Raw genomic sequence first — 17,877 nt, forward strand, 5'->3', positions numbered from 1 at the left:
GGGGCTGCTCATGTAACCACGTTCACTGTGAAGTGTGGGCCCCCCAGCGGTGGGAAGGTAGGGCGAAGTCCAGTCGGACTTCTCGTGCCCTGCCCGCTGCCTTCAGCCTGGGCGATGCAGCCTGGGCTGAACTCCCCGGGAAGTCTGTGGCTGGCAGCGAGCGGTCCTGGGAGACCGTGTGAACAAACAAAGGCTGGAAGGGTGCCCGGGGCCCTGGTGGCCAGGACCCCAGAGGGTCAGCCAGGTGCGGGGTGGCACAACCTGACCTGGTAAAAGGAGACCAAGTTGTTAGAAATCACTTGCCTGTCACTAAAATGAAATGCTACCTACCAAGTAATCATTCCTGAGCTGAAGTCACTGTAATTTACCAACGTGGCAAACGGCAATTACTGCTCCAAATGACATTCATGCCTGTGTGACAACACTTAAAACTCTCTAAAAAAAGGTCCCTTAATTGCACGCATAATTTTAAATGACTGTAATTTGTTCAAGGTTCTGTGAAAACCTTTTCTTCTCCAAAGATAAAGGAAGCAGAATTGTAATGGAAAGCCTTGAAATTCTACAGCCAAGTGATTGAAATCTGGGGCGGGGGGGGGGGGGTATGTCGGTGAGACCACGAGTCTACAAAACAGCATCAGAAAAACAACAACAACAAAACAGCGTCGGGATGAAGAACCCTGAAAAGATTCCAAGTACAGGCAGGGGGGCATTTACTCTCCCAGGAGGGCCGAACCCATTACTAGATCACACGCTACCTTTTAGTTCACGGTCCGAAAAGGCCCGTCTTCAATAGCAGGGGGACGTTCCATTGACTTCTCGCCACATCCTGAGACAAGCGTAACTTCTGTGCCCACAAGTCATTCAAGTCCCCAAACTAGCCATCGCCTCGTTTCTCACTCCGTCCTTGCCTGTCACCGTTACAGGACGTTATTATTAAGCACGGACGGAGCAGCCCAGAGGCAGACTTTGGGCTGAAAGAAAGTTAAAACGACGTGACTTCAGCAGCCTCAGCACGACGTTCCAGAAAACCTGAGTGAAATAAAACTCGTAACTTCTTCATGGACTACAGTCCAAACGAAGGAGATGGTTTCCGCCTTGCTAGTAGAGGGGCTTCACCCGGACAGCAAGAGTGCCCTGGATCAGTGCAGGACTTTGAAACAAGTTCTACCAAGTACAAAAAGAAAAACACCTACCAACACCACCCCCAAAAAGCGGGGGTGTTAAACAATTTATAAAATAGATTCACATCTAAAACTCAAAAATGAAACAAGCACCTAAGTTAAAGATAAACAAGTTAAAGATATCTAAAAAACCAAAGTGAAATCCATTGCCATTGCATCAGTGCCACTTCGTGGGGACCCGTCACAGCGCAGGGTTGTCCCACGGGCCTCTGGGAGGCAGTCCTGTCACGGCCGTCTCCTGTGCAGAGGCTGCTGGACTTGAACCAGAGGTTCTGGTTAGGATTGGAGTGCTTACTCACCACACCACTGGGGCCCCGAATATTTGTGTTCCACACACACGCGCACACACACACAGACACACACACACAGCATGTAGGATTCAGATCCTGTAACACTCTCAAAGGTGAGCCTGGCACGTGAGATCACACATGGCAGCGAACACATGAGAGAGCAGAGATTTCACGGGCGTCATTACAGTTGGTGCTGTGCCCAGGTGTCGCCCTCGGAACCCTCTAAAGCCTCAATCCCTCGCGGGGGACACTCCAACCTGGAAGAGGGGGTCCCCTGACCCTTGCAAAAACCTCATCTTCTCCACCTCTCAACAACGGCCCTGCACTAGGCGGCATGGACTCAGGCGGGCTTCCTGCGACCCAGTCTCTCAGGTTGCTGCTTGTCTAGCCCTGCGCCTCTACACCCAGAGGCCACTGAGCAGGCAGCGCTCACGTCAAACCAGACACAGGAGGTGCTCCGCAAGGACAGATACCCAAAGGGACAGGCCCTGTAGGCCCCCAGGAAGTGCCTCCGGGATAAATCTCTGAACCGGTGCCCACTCTTTACTGCCAGTGGACACCAGCCAGGGTACGTGGAAGGCAGGTGCCCAGAACCCATGTGCTCTTCACTGGATGGCTTCCTTCCACCGGCCAGCCAAGCTCGGATGCCAAGCTCTGTGGCTTTTCCTGGAGACTTGGCTTGCAGTAAACAGGGCAGGACAAGCTAAAAGCTCAGCAAAATACTGCAACGCGCTCGTCACGGCCCATTTCCAGGAATCTCCTAGCTCATGGGGCACAACTCCCAGTACTCCTTCCACAATCACAAATACACGTGTGCGTGCTCGAAAGCCTTTCCCAGCATGCGCTCTGGGTGCTCATCCCTTTATATCACTGGTCAATGTTCTCTTTTCTGTGAGCCACTAGGGGATACCCCAACGGAAAACAACCCCCATGCTCACTGTCATCGAGTCAATTCCGTCTCAAGGGGATCTATCCTATAGAGCAGGGTAGAACAGCGCCTGCGGGCTTCCAAGGTTGTAATCTTTTTATGGTTGTAGAGAGCCTCGTCTTTCTCCCACAGAGCAACTGGTGGTTTTGAACTGCTGACCTGTAGCTAGCAGACCAATGTGTAACCACCGCATCACCAGGGTAAACATATTAAAAATCACTTTCCAGGGAGTAGAGGGCCAATGTCCGTCTGCTACCTTAATAGTTAGCATATAAATATATGTACATAGACCTACATCCCTATCATTAAATACTAATATATTTACATATGTACGTGCCTGGATTGATACCTCTATAAATGTCTTGTGCCTCCTAGTTCCTCTATTTCTTTAAAGTGATGCTCACCTTCCCAACATGAGCACTGAAGACAAAGCAGGCGCTTAAACAAATGTGGTGAAGACAGCTGATGGTGTCTGACTACTAAGAGATATACCGTTTGGGCTCTTAAAGGCTTGAACTTAAACAAGTGGCCATCAAGCAGGGAAGCAACAAAGGCCACATGGAAGAAGCACACCAGCCTGTGTGATCATGAGGTACAGACAGGATCAGGTATCAGAGAACCCCAAACAATCATATCGTTTAGAGTGAGCAGGCATCGAGTGGCGACCCAAAGCCCATCTGTAGACAACTGGACATTCCCTCACAGAAGGGTCACAAGGAAGGGACAAGTCAGCCAGGGTGCAGTATTAGCACCATGAAACAACATTCCTATAGTTCTTTAATGCTTCCCCCAACCGCCTGCCCACTATCATGACCCCAGTTCTACCTTTCAAATCTGACTAGACCAGAGAATGTGCACTGGTACAGATAAGAGCTCTCGACACACGGAATCCAGGATAGATACACCCCTCAGGAACAATGGGAGTAACGATACCAGGAGGGGAAGGGGAAGGTGGGGGGAGTAAGGAGGAACCGATCACAATGGACATATAACACCCCCAACTCCCACGCCTAGTAACAAACAACAGAAACATGGGTGAAGGGAGACAGCGGATGGTGTAAGATATGATAATAATCTATCAGGGGTTCATGAGGGTGGAGAGAGAGGAATAAAATGAGGAGCTGATACCAAGGGCTCAAGTAGAAAGAAAATGTTTTCAAAAGGATGATGGCAACATAGGTACAAAATATTTGAGACAATGGATGTATGGATTGTTAGAAGAACCCCCAGTCAAATGATTTAGTCAAAGAGAAGCTCACTCTCCCCTGGAGCTCTCTCTGAGCTTTGCTTCCTCACCCTGGAGCAGTCCCCATGTGATCCCAAAGCAGCCCCCGACTTCCCCCGCTGTCCTGTCTGCCCAGAAGGTACCCTTCCAGAGGCAAACTGGCAGAGCTGAGAAGCTCCTGGATACCCTCTCCTCCGGGCCCAGTGCTGGGGGCAGCAGAGGTGGGGGCTCACCTTCACGTTGGGAGTGTAGAGGTTCCTGAGCGAAGCGAGGGCGGCAGACAGCCCCTCTGTGCTGTACCCGATCCACAGGGCTTGGAGGTGGCTGGACGAGATTCCCGTCTTCTTGCTGAGGCCCTGGGAACAGCCAGACACACGTGCCTAAGGGTCTCTGTCCCCAAATTCAACCTCAGCTGTGAAAGCAGACATGGTCACAGCTGTGCCCCACACCAAGGAGCCTGGACCTGTGAGCCTGGTCAAGCCCTGCTCCAGGAGACGGCCCGCCCACAGAATGGAAGGGCACGTGTGGGAAGCGGGTACTTGAGGACTTACCATGAAGAACGCACTGAGAAATCCTACAACTCAACAACAGGGCGGGTGACACAATTTTAAAAACAGGCCAAGGGAGTGAGTGGGCCAAGAAACACAAATGGCCAATGAACCCAAAGCCATTACACCGTTAAAGACGTGAAGAATCAAAGCCACGGTGAGACCTAGCTTCACACCCACTAGGACGGCTCCTGGCGAAAAATCCGGAACCACAAGAACTGCTGAGGGTGTGGAGCAATTGGAATCTCACCCACTGCTGGCGGGAATGCAGACTACGGAGAGCACCTGGAGATGCCTCAAACAGGAAACAGGATCATCCCGTGGCCCAGCGCGCCCTCTCCCCAGTCCCTACCCAGCAGACGGCCCGGCAGGGTCTCGGACCGACCGCCGTGCAGCACAGCCGCCACGCGGTGGGCACGGCCCACGTGCCCATCAGAAGACGGGTGGGTAAATACGGTATACCTGAGAGAGCTTTCAAAGGGTTGGTGGGGAGAAAATAGAATTAAGAGATACTGGGATTTCCCCACACTCTTTTTATTCATCATAAATGTAACTCAGCCACTGAGTAGACGGGAGCCCGTTATGGAGGAACCTGAAAGCCCCGCAGCACAAAGCCACAAATGTGCCGTGCCCCCACGCAGATGAGATGACCTACAGTGGGCGAGTGTGTGCAGACGGAGCGCTCAGGGCGGTCACCTGGGGAGGAGGGGACACGTGAAGTTTGCCCCCGAGCTGAGCAGCAACAATGTGCAGAGATGGCTCCAACGTCAACGTCTTGTGTCATGTATCACAAGAAGGAAGAAAGCAAGGAAGTGTAACCTGCACGTTACGAGGAACTTGAAAACAACTGAAGGGGGACAAGCCCCGTGCTCAGATGCACGACGGGTGTAACAAATGAATTGCGAGGGCCTGACTGCGACGGAAGGCCGCTCCTTTCAGAGTAGGGGATTGCAGTCCCCGGAGGGCTTCTGCCTTCACAGCTTTCCAAGTTTTCCAAACAAACGGATGACGACAAGCGGTCCCTGGGATCAGCGGCGAGCATCTCACCTTGAAAATGTGTGCCTTCAGGATGTGGTGGCCCAGCTCCACGGTCTGCTGGCGGTTCAGCTTGCCCTCCTGTCGAGAGAACAGGAAGGCCAGCAGGGCGTGCCCGTTCCTAAGACGAGACACACAGGGGCTCGTAACCAGCGGGCTCTGGACTTCCACTCTCACGGGAGAGCCCCCCCTTGTCCCCCTGGAGACCGCTGGCTGCTACCCACCGGGGCCCCAGGCCTGGTCCTTCCCGGTGAGCTGCCCAGAGGCTGGTCCCACCTCCAGCCAGGCCTGTCTGCCCAACCTTTAGCAGATGTGTTCTCAGCCTCCGTGGCTTTGTGACCAGCCCACAAGGACTACGCGACCGTCACACCACGCTAAATGCTACCACTGCGCCTGACGGGTCGCCTCCCTTGGTGGCAGGCAAAGGCTTTCCAGTGCTTTCCGTTAAGCACAGTTCCCCACTTGACTGAGGAGAACAGAACCCCCACACCCCAAACTCCCCTATAGCCTACCACCCCCTACCCACCCCTCTTCCTTCCCTCCTGGCTTCAGGGGCCAAGTGCCTCCTAAGTCGACTGGTATCCAGAAACACGTTCATCTTCTGAAAACATAACAAACTCACTGCCGTCTAGTCCCTGCCGGCGCCGACTCATAGCAACCTTCCAGGATAGGGTTTTCTGAGGCTATAACTCGCTACAGGAGTAGCTCACTCTTTCTCCCCTGGAGCGGCTGGTGCTTTCAAACCGGGGACCTCAGCGGTCACAGCCCAACCAGTGACCACTAGGGCACCAGGGCTCCTTTTAGTTTTCTAAAGCTTGTGTATATTAAGTGTCTGTGACCTGGCAGGCCCACCCCCTCACTGAATGACCGAGAATTAGCATTCAGAGGCTTGGCCAGGGGAGGCATTTGCTCAAGATCAAAGGACTGAGAAATGACAGAGGGAGGAGAGATTCAGCCTCTGGTCTGCCCCATGTGAGAACTCGAGCCTTCGCCCCAGTGACACGAGCCCTTTGTTCATGATCCATTGGCTCACTCGATATCCACCTTTGAGCCATCCCCACAAGGGCTGGTGCTCCCATGGGTAATGAGCCCAGGAGCGTCCATCTGTTGAAGAGCTCTTGGGGACAAGGCCTCAGAGCGAGGCTGGGGCTAAGCCCAGTCAACGGGAACAGGGAGGGCAGGTCGCCCATTCACTCAGCTGTCTTCAATGCCCACTTTTGCGTTTCCACGATGACCCCAGGTGCTCGCCCACACTCCAGTGTCCTAGTGACATCTGCAACCATGCCCCGCGCTCTTGCTTGCTTAAAAAGCAGAGCCTCCCCTCACGCTCAACTCCCCAACCTCTCCCCTCCCCACTCCCCACCCCAGAATGCAGATTCTCTCCGTGTTCACTGATGGGCCAGTGAGAGGCATTCCCTACGAATCTCCTGCAATGACAAACAGCTTGCTCTGACCCCTCCCTTTGTCACCTCCTGACAGCATTTCTAACCCTCACCGGCTTGCCCCATTTCATCCTCCAAGCCCCAGAAGGCTTTTCCTCTAACTCAGCGGTTCTCAACCTGTGGGTCGTGACCCCTTTGGGGTCACCTGGTTCATAACAGTAGCAACCTTATGAAGCAGCGATGGAAATAATTTTATGGCTGGGTGGTCACCACCACATGAGAAGCGGTATTAAAGGGTTGCAGTGTTAGGACACTCGCTTCCACGTCCGTCCCACCACCGCCTCCCCCATCAATGCCGCCAACTCTCTCTAGAACCACCTGCCACCATCCAAGGGGTCTTTCTTGGTGGCACGTTGGGTGACCAGCCACCCTGCGGGAGAAAGGGGGGCGGTCTGTTCCCATAAGGAGTTCCGATGCGACAGCAGTGGGCTGCTTGGCTTTGGCCACTGCCCACCTGTGGGGAGAGGTCAGACGCTTACAGACATCCTCCCCGACTATATGGCAGGCCTCACTCCCTGCTACTGGGGACAACAAACTATTCCTCCTTGAGGCCTGCGCCCAAGTGTTCACATCCTACCAATAATGATCTCTATCAGTTGAGTGACGGAACAGGTCAAACTGACTCTGACATCCAAAGTTAAGTTATCCGCCCATCTTATCACATGTATACCCCCAATCCCTCCTCTCCCTATTGCATGTATGTCCCTAGACCACCCGCTCTCATTACTGTATAACCTATAGTACAACCCTTTTCTGTGATGTTTGTCCTCACCTGTAATCAGGGGGCTTGCATTAAGTCTCTCTCTCTCCCTCCACGTGGACCACCAAGAGGGACTGAGGTGAGCATGCTAAAATGAATCGTGACTGACCCCATTTATTTCAATACTTCACTTCTATCTCTCATGCTCTGTAGCTTTATTATGATCTTTATTTATTATCGCTTTACAATTGCGCCTACCGGACCCGTAATGATGTGATGTGTTAGAGGCTGGCATCCCCTGACACACACCGAGGGACAACTGCTGCCCGTGGAAGCTCAGACTGACAATGTGAAGCCAGGCCCTTGCCTCCAAAACCCACCCCACCCCACCCAGCATCCCGACTCCCTCTAAAGGCAAACCCACCACCGCTTCCAGGCTCCATATCTGCAACTCTCCCTCCTCTCTGACGCTCCCCACAAGGCCAAGTGACACCTGTCTATCTCAGTCAGCAAGGCCTGTCTCCTTGCCTGTCCCCACCCCCTCGACCAGGCCTTCTCTGGTCCCATGCTCCCCATGCTTCGGTTTCAAGGGCACTCCAACCTCCACACGGCCATGGTTCTCTGGAGACGACGGCTGGAAGGCCGCGCTCCCCAGTGACTCCTTCCGTGAGCTCCTTTGGTCTGCTCCTCTGCTCCCACGGCAAGAGGTCCCCACGAGACAGGCTGCTGCCAGGCTGTGGCCTGCGCCCTCTGACCCCAGGCTCCAGACAGGGTCTCCTAGCTCGCTCCCGTCTACTGAAATCCTGCCCCTCCGCTCCCCATGTCCATGTTGGGGTATCAGGAGGCAGTGCACGGCTGACTCGTGCTTGAGCCCCTCGTTTCTGGACCTGAAGCTCCAGTCAGATAGTCAAAAGGAAAGGAGGGGTTTAGCTGCTTGCTGGGTCTGGGACGAAGAAGGCAGAGGGGTAATTCAGACCCACAAAGAGCAGCGGCTGCTGAAGGCAGCAACGAAACCGGCCGAGGCCTGTGAGCTGCCTAAAGGGCACAGCCCCCAGTCACACCAGTATCGGCCAACACCAGCGTCTCCTACACTCTCTCCACCCCTCACCGGATCTACTTCCGGGCTGATTATACCACCCCACGCCTGCGGACAAAGAGCACTCACTGTGAATGGGCGTCTGGGTTTGGAAGGCCCATCATTCCCATTTGCTACTCTGAGGAGAAGCCCAAATAAGAGATGAGGCAAGCCGGACCTAATGACAGAGAGGCCTGTGGGCCCCTAGATGCATCTGAGCCCTGCCTGTGGGATCTAAATGCTCACTGGTGATGGAGGATCGGGAGCAGGCGAGGAACTGAAGAAACGAATAACCGCTGCTCCCAGAGCTGGCATCCCACACCCAGAGCCTGGAAAGGGACCGGATAGGGGTCTGGAAGGGCATGGTGAGCCAAACCACCCCCTGGCCCTGCTGAGCTGCTCTTCCCAAGGAACTAAGAACTCCTAAAATTCTGGCAGTCCAAGAAAGCTTTTGTACACAAGTGGAGAGGATATGCCATCACCAACCCTTGGCCAAGAAAGGGCGACACAGGAAGACCACGTGGCAAAGTCCCATTACTCATCCTGAGCTGCCTTTACAGAGAGAAGGAGGGAGAGAGGGAGAGGGAGAGGGAGAGGGAGAGGGAGAGGGAGAGGGGGAGAGGGAGAGGGAGAGGGAGAGAGAGAGAGAGAGAGAGAGAGAGAGAGAGAGAGAGAGAGAGAGAGAGAGAGAGAGAGAGAGAGAGGTGTGCGCCTCGCTTTTGCCAGCTCTTCTCCGATGGCCCCTTGGGTGCTCTGAGGACAGCTGCCAGAGGGCGGCCTGGCATACCTGGGCTCACACAGGAAGGCTGTGTCTTCGCCATCTGCTCTCCACACCAGCCACTCCCGGAAGGACGGGTGGCAGAACATGCGGGTCCTGTCTCGCCGCTTGATGAGGAAGCAGGAGAGGGCCTCCATCCTCTGCTGGAAGTTCTCCCAGGCCTGCTCCCCCTGCACCTGGCCCGCGCTGATGGCCTGGAACAGCTGCTCGTCCGTCATGGGGTGCAGGGAGGCCAGGGCCACGTTAAGGATGGGCAGGGCTCTCTCGAAGGCGGACTGGGTCATGAACTTCATGTTGCACTGCAGCAAGTACAGCTCGGACAGCGACACCGGCACAACCTTGTAGCTGGCACTTTTAATGACCAGGTGTCCCCTCTGGAAGAGGTCCAAGGTGAGCTTCAGGTACAGGTAGGAGCCGAGGCTCCGCAGCACCAGGTGGCTGCTCACTTTGCCGATGAGCGCTGCGTCGGCCTTGCCGTTCAGGGAGATGTTGCTGAGGATGTCCGGGCTGCTCTGGACACGGTGTTGGACATAGGCTTGCAGGTCACTGTGGATGTCTTTGTTGTCCGGGAAGTCATCTAAGGACAGCTTGATGAACGGCAGTGTGCTTACAAGTTCCTGCAAACACCCAAAACCCGCAATGTCAGTCCCACAGAGTACCCCCACCCCCACCCTCGTGACGGGAGCAGCATTTCAAACCAGATTCACTCGTTTTCTTTCAAGGGGGATTTTTCATGGATGACAGGGACTCATTGTGTTCTATTACAACAGGTAATAGGATAAGTTGGGAGATAACAAGCTTATGCGGAAGAAACCCTGGTAAGAGATGCAATCAGCACAGGTTTCCCCAGGCCCTCATCTGCGCACTCAGAGCCGAGCTGCAGAGGCAACGGCCATCTGTCGGTACCAGCTCCAGGCCAGCAAGACCCCGCCCTGCCTGCGATCAGTGCCTGACCTTCCACTGAGTGACTGGCTATATAAAATAAGGACCAACACAGCCGATGTCATCCAGCTAAGAGCAGGGTCCAATGTCAAGAGACTGGGGCTATCTATCGGGACCCGGAATCTGAAGCCAGCCCCAGGCTGATCCCAACGACAGTCCTGCTGCACTTTGGAACTCCCACGAACACTGTCTTTACAGCAAACCTTTAAACTGAAGTTTAAGCTTCATGTCCGTCACCCAACCCACTACAATCAAGTTGACTGCAACTCATAGGGACCCTATATAGGTTTCTCAAGGCTTTAAATCTTCAAGGGAACAGATAGCGTCACCTTTGTCCGGAGGAGTATCTATAATGGGTTTGAACCATCAACCTTGACCTTATCAGTTGAATGCTTACCTGGCAGTGCCACCAGGGCTCCTAAGAAATATACACAGGCACATGAGCCATTAAGTGGGCAGCTAGTGATCTTCACACACGCACATCAGAACCAGGTGGCCCCTTTGTGGCCCCTTCCAGCTCCAGTCTCTACCTACTCTAAAATTCCACCAGCCGGTGTAAGTGTGGTCTGTTTATTTTATCACCATCCTTCCTGAAGTGTCTGAGAACACGTCCTCAGTTACTGTCACAGCGGCAGTTGCTCCCATTCGACAGATGATGACTGAGCTGCTGTGAACGTAGCACAGAGATCAAACAGAGCTCGTAAGCTCTTCTTCTAATGCTCTATTGACTTTCATATTCTTCTTACTGTGTAAAAATAATTTACCTCGTGACGCATGAATAAAATAGCCATTAAAAATAAGCATCCTATTCCCCTGAGCTCTAATTCTATTCTTACTGAGGGAGAAAAAAGATCCAACGGCTATTTTAAACGAGTAACATCACAAAAGGGTCAAAGCTAAAATTCAAGGTCTCCCTAATGGCTTTACGTAGAAGACCTGTTGGCTTCTTCCAGGCTGCTAACCTCAAGGTCAGCGGTCCAAACCTGCCAGGTGCTGGGTGAGAAGGGTGAGGCTCTCTGCTCCTGTACAAGATTTACACCCTTCAGGAATTCAAAGGGCACAGCCCTTTGCTGTTCTATCGGGTCGCTCGGAGCCGTAATCCACTCAACGGCAGTGAGCTGAGTTACATGCCTTTCCCAGCAGAGGAGGGGGGTTGAAGAAGTCGGGGGCTAATGTCAAGGTTCAAAGGGCAGGGGAGGTGGCGGGAGGCAGAGAGGTGGAAAAACCCCACTCTCCACATGGCTGCAAATGTTACCCTATGTTGACACCGTGGCAGAAACAGACCTTCTCTCCGGACAGGCCTTAGCATCTCTTGCCTTAGTTCCTCCCTGGCCCCTTCGTATTAAAAACAAAATCCCAACCGCCAAACCTGGACACAGCTGCTGCTAGGAGGACTGGACACTCTCCGGACCGGTCAGCCACAGAGCTCACAAGCAAGCACGCTCCTGTCAGAGACACTAAAACTGATTTCGCTTCAGAAACTGGATTGACGGTGAGCTGAAACGAAGTGCTTCCAGTGTGGAAGCTCGGGCGCCCTTCCGTTGCTAATAGAAAACTCACCAGACTTCTTGATAAATAAGCGCTGGGGGAGAAAGAGGTCAGGCTTTCACCCGTATGGCACTCTGTGGACCCATTTTTCAAGGACCTACTATAGGTTCCAATTGAGCAGCTAAATGGCTTACATCAGCTTAGATTATTGGCATTTGTCACTGTAAAAAGTGGGTAGGGAGGCTTAGGAAGAAACTCAGGACTCTTCTGTTACCTGAAAATTTGCTCTTACAGTCACAATCAACTTCAACCAGGCAGGAAACTTTGAAATAATTTTGGAGATAAATGAAGACAGCGTATCTCCATAATCAGGCTTATGAAACTCCGCTTCGTTTAGGCCATCTATCAGAATAATGTACTCTTCTTCTGGAATTTTCTGCTCTATAAGAGAAAATAATTTTTTCTTTAAATTAAGAAATTACACATCTCTGTAAGATGACACCACATCGTGTATTTTAACGCACAATTTAAAGTGTCGGGCAAAACGAAACAGGTTTACGTATGGCAGAAAAAGTGCTTTTCACAGAAGCACATTTTCTATTAAATTTATAATGAAAGCTGGCGCACTGAGCCAAAAGGAAGCCAGTTCTCACAAACCAGTTCTTGGAAACACTGCACCGCACACATTAGCAGAGTCTAACGTGTGGCTGCAGTACAGTTAATGCTTCCTTCATTGCTGCCAGTCGAGTGAGCTACAGGGGAAACCGCTCACTCACACACAGACCAAACCTGGACAGCGCGCTGGGCACCCCCATTAGACTCCCAGGTAGAGAATAGCAATGGTGTAGACCACGTGCTCCAGCTGCCCGACTACACTCTTCTCACAAGCCCCGAGTCCCATCTTCTACTTATTCATGCTAGCTGTCGGCCCAGGTAACTAAGAAGTGATAACTCATCTGCTTCCACCCCTCCTCTTCTAACTGCCTTCTGGCAGGTAAACGCGGTCGGTCAGCGATGAGAGACCAAAAGCAGGAGAGCAAGAAACAAACAAATGAAACAAAACAGGGCCCAGAGGTTACTGACACGCCTTGTCTTATAGAACACACAGGGGCCCATTCCAACGGAAAGAAGCTCCGAGAGCGGGCTTTAGGTTAAACTCAACAGGCTTTGAGCAGGGGCCTAATATATATATGGTAGCAATTTCTCCCAGCCAATCAATCTTTACTCATCATCTAAAACCAACCTCACTGCCATCAAGTCAATTCTGACTCCTAGCCACCTGTAAGGACAGGGTAGAACTGCCCCTTTGGGTCTCAGAGGCTGTCAATCTTTAAGGGAGCAGAAAGCCTCATGTCTCTCCCATGGAAAGGCTGGTCTGTTCGAACTGCTAACCTTGTGGATGGTTAACAGCCCAATGAGTAAGTAACCTACTATGTGCCACCAGGAGCGAAAAACACACAGGCAACAGCCTTTCAGGATGCCATTCACGTAAACAATCTACAATGGTACCCTAGAGCTCCCTGGGAAATGCCCAGAGACACTGCAGAGAAGGGGACAAAGCCGCACTGATTCACACACACATCCTCTCTCTGGCCCCACCCCTCACTTCTGCTCCAGAGCCAAACAGAACCCCAGGGGCATTCTGGGTGTTGCGAAGGGGGAGGCTTTGGGGCTTCGTGGAGGTACCGTGTCTCAGGGTGGTGAGCGGCTCCAGCACGCCCCTCTTGAAGGCTGCCACGGGGTCCTGCACACAGGACCGCAGGCTCAGCATGCTCTGCAGCGGGGGCTCCTTGATCAGCAGGTCTCGATAGGCCACCAGCTGATGGGACCGGCAGAGCAGGGCTGCGACGCTGTGCACGAACTCGGGCACCAGGCAGGTGTACGTGTTGTCGGCCTGACAGTAGTGGTAGGCCACGACCTGGGAGGAAGCAGAGCTGTCAGCGCCGCCAGCCAACCTCCGGCTCCAAAAGGAGATCACAAGCTGGCTTGGACTCCACTCCCCAGGACTGAAGTGATTCATCTCTGCCTGCACCTGGTTGATTAAGGGACCGCAGACCTTTAATGGCCAGCTCGCCCGCCCTCCACACCCACCCACCCACCATCGGTCTCGGTTGGAACCAGGATCAGCAGAAGTTACTCTGTATGGAAGGTCAGTGAACAGAACCCTTCAGAAAACCTGCAGCTACAGCTTGCAGAAAGCCATTCCAGGCAATCCCGGAGTTCTCGACACCAAAAAATTGCACGGCTGCTGACGACCTGGCTGTCTTCAAAAACAGCAGCACCTCTGGGAGAAGCTCCTTTGCTGTTCCCCACACAGCAGATGAAAAGGCTGGAGGCTTTGCATCCCAGCTGTAAATTCACAGTGGAGGGTGGGCGGCCAGCTAGGTTCCGGCCTTCAGCCCTTCACCATACCCACACTTCTTCAAGGGGCACACATCGGATGCCCGGTGGGAGGAGGAGGGGTGGTGGTGGTGGCACTGTCTGATGTACGACCATCCAAAGTATCATTTCCCTGCTGTTTGTTAACAGGACGAGGCACCTGTTACTGAGCGAATGGGGAGTGTCCTCGCTGTCCTATGGGCCAAGGACAGTGGCAGATAGGGAACAATCTCGGGAGTTCACTGCATACGGAATGGTAAAAGCTTGCCCCTGTCCCAAATGAGGGCAAGAGGAGGAACATTTAAAAGTGGGGTTTGTTTTTCAGGAGCTTGGGAGTCCTTCCTGCCATGGCACCTAGCTCTACAGAGCCTGTGCAGTCTAGGACCAGAACCACTAGCAATGGCTCAGTGATCGGGGCAGCAGGCACGGAGGTGAAATGCCTCGCCCAAGTGGCACAGGTGGCCAGCGCACGATCTGGGAATGGATTCCAGGCTGGGGTGGACTCTAAGCTGTCCCGGTCAACGTGAACAGGGTTTTCTTTGGAGCTGTCACGCGACTCCGGCTTTGGGTTCAGCCCCTCCCCAACACTCAGGGGAGAGCTGTCTGCTCCTCCATTCTCTCCTGGACAGAGACGAGCAGAAGTTAAGACGCATGCGCTTGCACCAACCACCTCACGCTGCATCCACAAGGACACCCCCCCCCCGTGCCACAGTCCAGCATGGGGTTCACACAAAGCACGCCTGGCAAGCTCAAGAGTGAGTCACAAACTCACAACAGCATATGGACACAGATGGTTGTGTAGAGACGCGAGTTTAAATATACATTAACAAAAGAAGGCAATATACAAGAGTCCATTCATTAGGAAAGGGCTCCTTGGTGGTGATGGGGCTGATAGGCCCCATCGAGTCCGTTCTAACCCGTAGCGACCTGACGTACCACAGAAGAAATGCTGCCTGGTCCACTGCCATCCTCTCCACGCTGGCCAGCCTTGAGCCCGTTGGTGCAGCTACTGTGTCAAGTCATCTCCCCGCACGGTTCATGGGCTGAACCGCTAACCGAGAGGCTGGTGTCTGGCAAGTCTACCCAGAGGGGCTGAGTTGGACAGGCCTGGGGATTTTCTCCAGGACAACCAGTCTTGGAAAACCGTATGGTCTTTCTGCACTGGAAGCTGCCTTGAGTTAGTGTCTACTCCACAGCAAGGACTTGGTAATACAACGGGAGTGTGAGTGTAGGTTCAGAAGGTCTGGCTTCTAATGAACCAAGATACTGAGCGGAAGGGAAACTTCAGAAGAACTTCGATGACCATGGGTTTAGGAGGAGAAACTCAGCCACGTCTCTTGTACAACATCACAGGAAACCTCTGACCTAAGCCATGGGGACTCACAAGGCCCAGGCAACAACAGACTCGGGGTGGAAGAAGTCTGGGTCAAGTTAAAAGCTCCCTAACTTCTGGCCGCCACCCCACATTTGGAACGCGTGTGTCTCTGTGGACGGTGTGTGGCGGAGCCTGTGACATGTGTGGCGCTCTGAGGAGCTCTTTCCACCCATTGTGGGAGGCAGATAGCATCTCTGTGGTTTTCACGAGCATCTTTCACTTGAAAGAGACGCTCACAATTGGGCCAAATGCTGTACCTCCCTCCATTTCCGCTGTTGTTCAGGATTTAAAAAATATATATTTCTCACAAACCAAACTAGCACATGTCCATCTATATGTCTGGAAGGCTCCCCCCACCCCCACTCCCAAACAAAAAGAAAATTCACACAAATCAAAACAAAACAAAAAAACCCCAAACCAAAAAAGTTGATTCCAATTTCCAGGGACCCCACATAGGAAACCCGGCTCCTCAGGTTCCGAGGCTATAAATCTCTAAAGGAGCCTCCTCTCCCCCAACCTCCCGGTTACCTTCGAAGCCAGGTATTTCACCGAGTCTTCTCCTGGTCTCTGGGTTTCTGGAGAGCCAGCCCCGGCCCCGGGGGGAGTCTTTGCAGGGTGGGCTCCACTCGCTGAAGCAGCCGGTGAGAGCAGTGGGGTGAAGGGAAGATCGTGGGGGGCATCTGAAGCTGTCGGGGAGAGAGACCAGTCTCAGCATTTGACCACAGCAGACAGAAGGGAGGGCTGGAGGGGTGCGGAGTCTATGTCTGTCTCCATCGTCCCAGCAGCATAGATGGCAGGGACCTCGAAAGGTCCACGTGGGAACACCAGCCTCCTTGCCCACTCTGCTCAGCCAGAGCTCCCGTATTCCTTCAGTCAACACTTTAAAAACAGTAACCATTGATTGACTGCCTTTCTTGGTGGTTACTTAAAAATGTACACCGCAGGGCGTGCATCGATTTAACAATCTCCGCACATGCACTCCAACGACATTGATGCCTTGCCTCACGCTCCTCTTCCGAATCACTCTCCCCCTTTCACAAACGTACTGGCCCTCACGCTTCCTCTGACCCTTCAAGTGGCTGTTCATCTGATCCCACACAGACAGGTAAGAACCAGTCTCTCCTAGGCCCCTGAAGCAGAGGAAAACCAAACCCACTGCCGCCGAGCCCTGCCGATGCCGACTCAGAGGGCCCGGCAGGGTGGCGTGGAACTGGCCGGGTGGGTTTCTGAGATTGTGACTCTTTACGGGAGTAGGAAGCCTCATCTCCCTCCCGAGGAGCCACTGGTTTCGAAATGTTGACCTTGAGGCTAGCAGCCGCTGCATCTTCACTACCACAGTCACTCTTAAAGGAGATGTGGAGCTGGCGGCAGCCAGGGCAGGGAGCGAGGGGGAAGGGGTGAGGCACTTGCTCGAGGCAGAAAATGTTAAGGAAATCCTGAATTGATTACACAATTCAGTAATTAAGACAGGTCATCTTTTAATGTCATATTAAAAAAAATCAAAATCCCTGCTCAAAAAGTTAAACACAGAATCGCCAGACAACCCAACCATTGCCCTCTCAGGCACACAAGGGGCACTCCAAAATGTTTGTGGGGAAAAGTCCCTTTTTAAAAAATCCAATCTTCCCATGAACTTTCTGAAGCCTTTTCCAAATATACTCCAAAGACTGGCATATACCCCAAATGGATGGAGAAAGATATTCTGTGTGCCAATGTTCCTAACAGTGTCATTCATGAAGGTGGGAACAATCCAAACACCCACCAACCAAAGACCGGGTAAGAGGTACACACCCAACCTCATGCTGAATGACTTCAATGAGCCCATTCACAGGCAGCATCTAGAGCAGGTGAAGACAGACTCAAGTCTACCAGTGGTTACGGCGGTGGGACAGCGAGGCCACTGGGGCGGGAGCACCGAGCCCCCAGCAAGAGCGAGGAAGAGTTTGGAAATGGGTACTGATGGTGCTGGTTGTCCGATATGATGAGCAGACCACCCGCCACTGAATTATCCTGGTAAAAAAGGTCGAAGTGGCAAATGCTTTTATATATATACATATGCTCAATTAAAAAGCAAATCACTGCAGAAAAAAGCCCAGAGGAACAAAAATAATGTCCACATTTTAAATAAAGCCAGGCATGAGAAGGATGGGGTTGCGGGCAGGGGGCGGTGAGACAGACGTGTGCTATCACAAACCAGCATCTTCTGCTGGTAGCGCTTGACGTCTGAAAGAGAAAGTTCTCCCAGTGCCAGGTTCTGGCTTTCAGATAAAGACCTGGAATCTTTATTTTTACTAGAACAGTACTCCAGCAATGCTGGGAGATCTATAACAGAAAAACTCTTCCAAGAACCCCACCCCTTGGCTATAGATGTTCAGTTGGCCAAACTTCATTTCAAACCATCACCTGTAAACCTTTATTCAAATCTGTGGCGTCGTGGCGCCAACAGAACTTTAGTTTGGGCGTTTTCTATCTAACGCTCTATTAGGAGCGG

General features: G+C 52.8%; 1 protein-coding gene across 4 annotated transcripts in view; it reads right to left on the reverse strand.

The window, feature by feature from the left end:
• TANC1 (tetratricopeptide repeat, ankyrin repeat and coiled-coil containing 1) overlaps positions 1-17,877 on the reverse strand; it is a 299,529-nt gene that overhangs the window by 34,554 nt on the left and 247,098 nt on the right. For all 4 annotated transcript variants that reach the window (XM_075529696.1, XM_075529694.1, XM_075529697.1 and 1 more), the window contains 6 exons: positions 15,915-16,072; positions 13,319-13,550; positions 11,907-12,073; positions 9,212-9,819; positions 5,220-5,328; positions 3,858-3,980 (listed from right to left, as the gene is read on the reverse strand). In XM_075529696.1, coding sequence (XP_075385811.1) covers positions 3,858-3,980; positions 5,220-5,328; positions 9,212-9,819; positions 11,907-12,073; positions 13,319-13,550; positions 15,915-16,072 — 1,397 coding nt within the window. The remainder of the gene's footprint in view (positions 1-3,857; positions 3,981-5,219; positions 5,329-9,211; positions 9,820-11,906; positions 12,074-13,318; positions 13,551-15,914; positions 16,073-17,877) is intronic.

This window comes from Tenrec ecaudatus, chromosome 13 (assembly GCF_050624435.1).
Source record: "Tenrec ecaudatus isolate mTenEca1 chromosome 13, mTenEca1.hap1, whole genome shotgun sequence".
In the NCBI taxonomy this organism is placed as follows: Eukaryota; Metazoa; Chordata; class Mammalia; order Afrosoricida; family Tenrecidae; genus Tenrec; species Tenrec ecaudatus.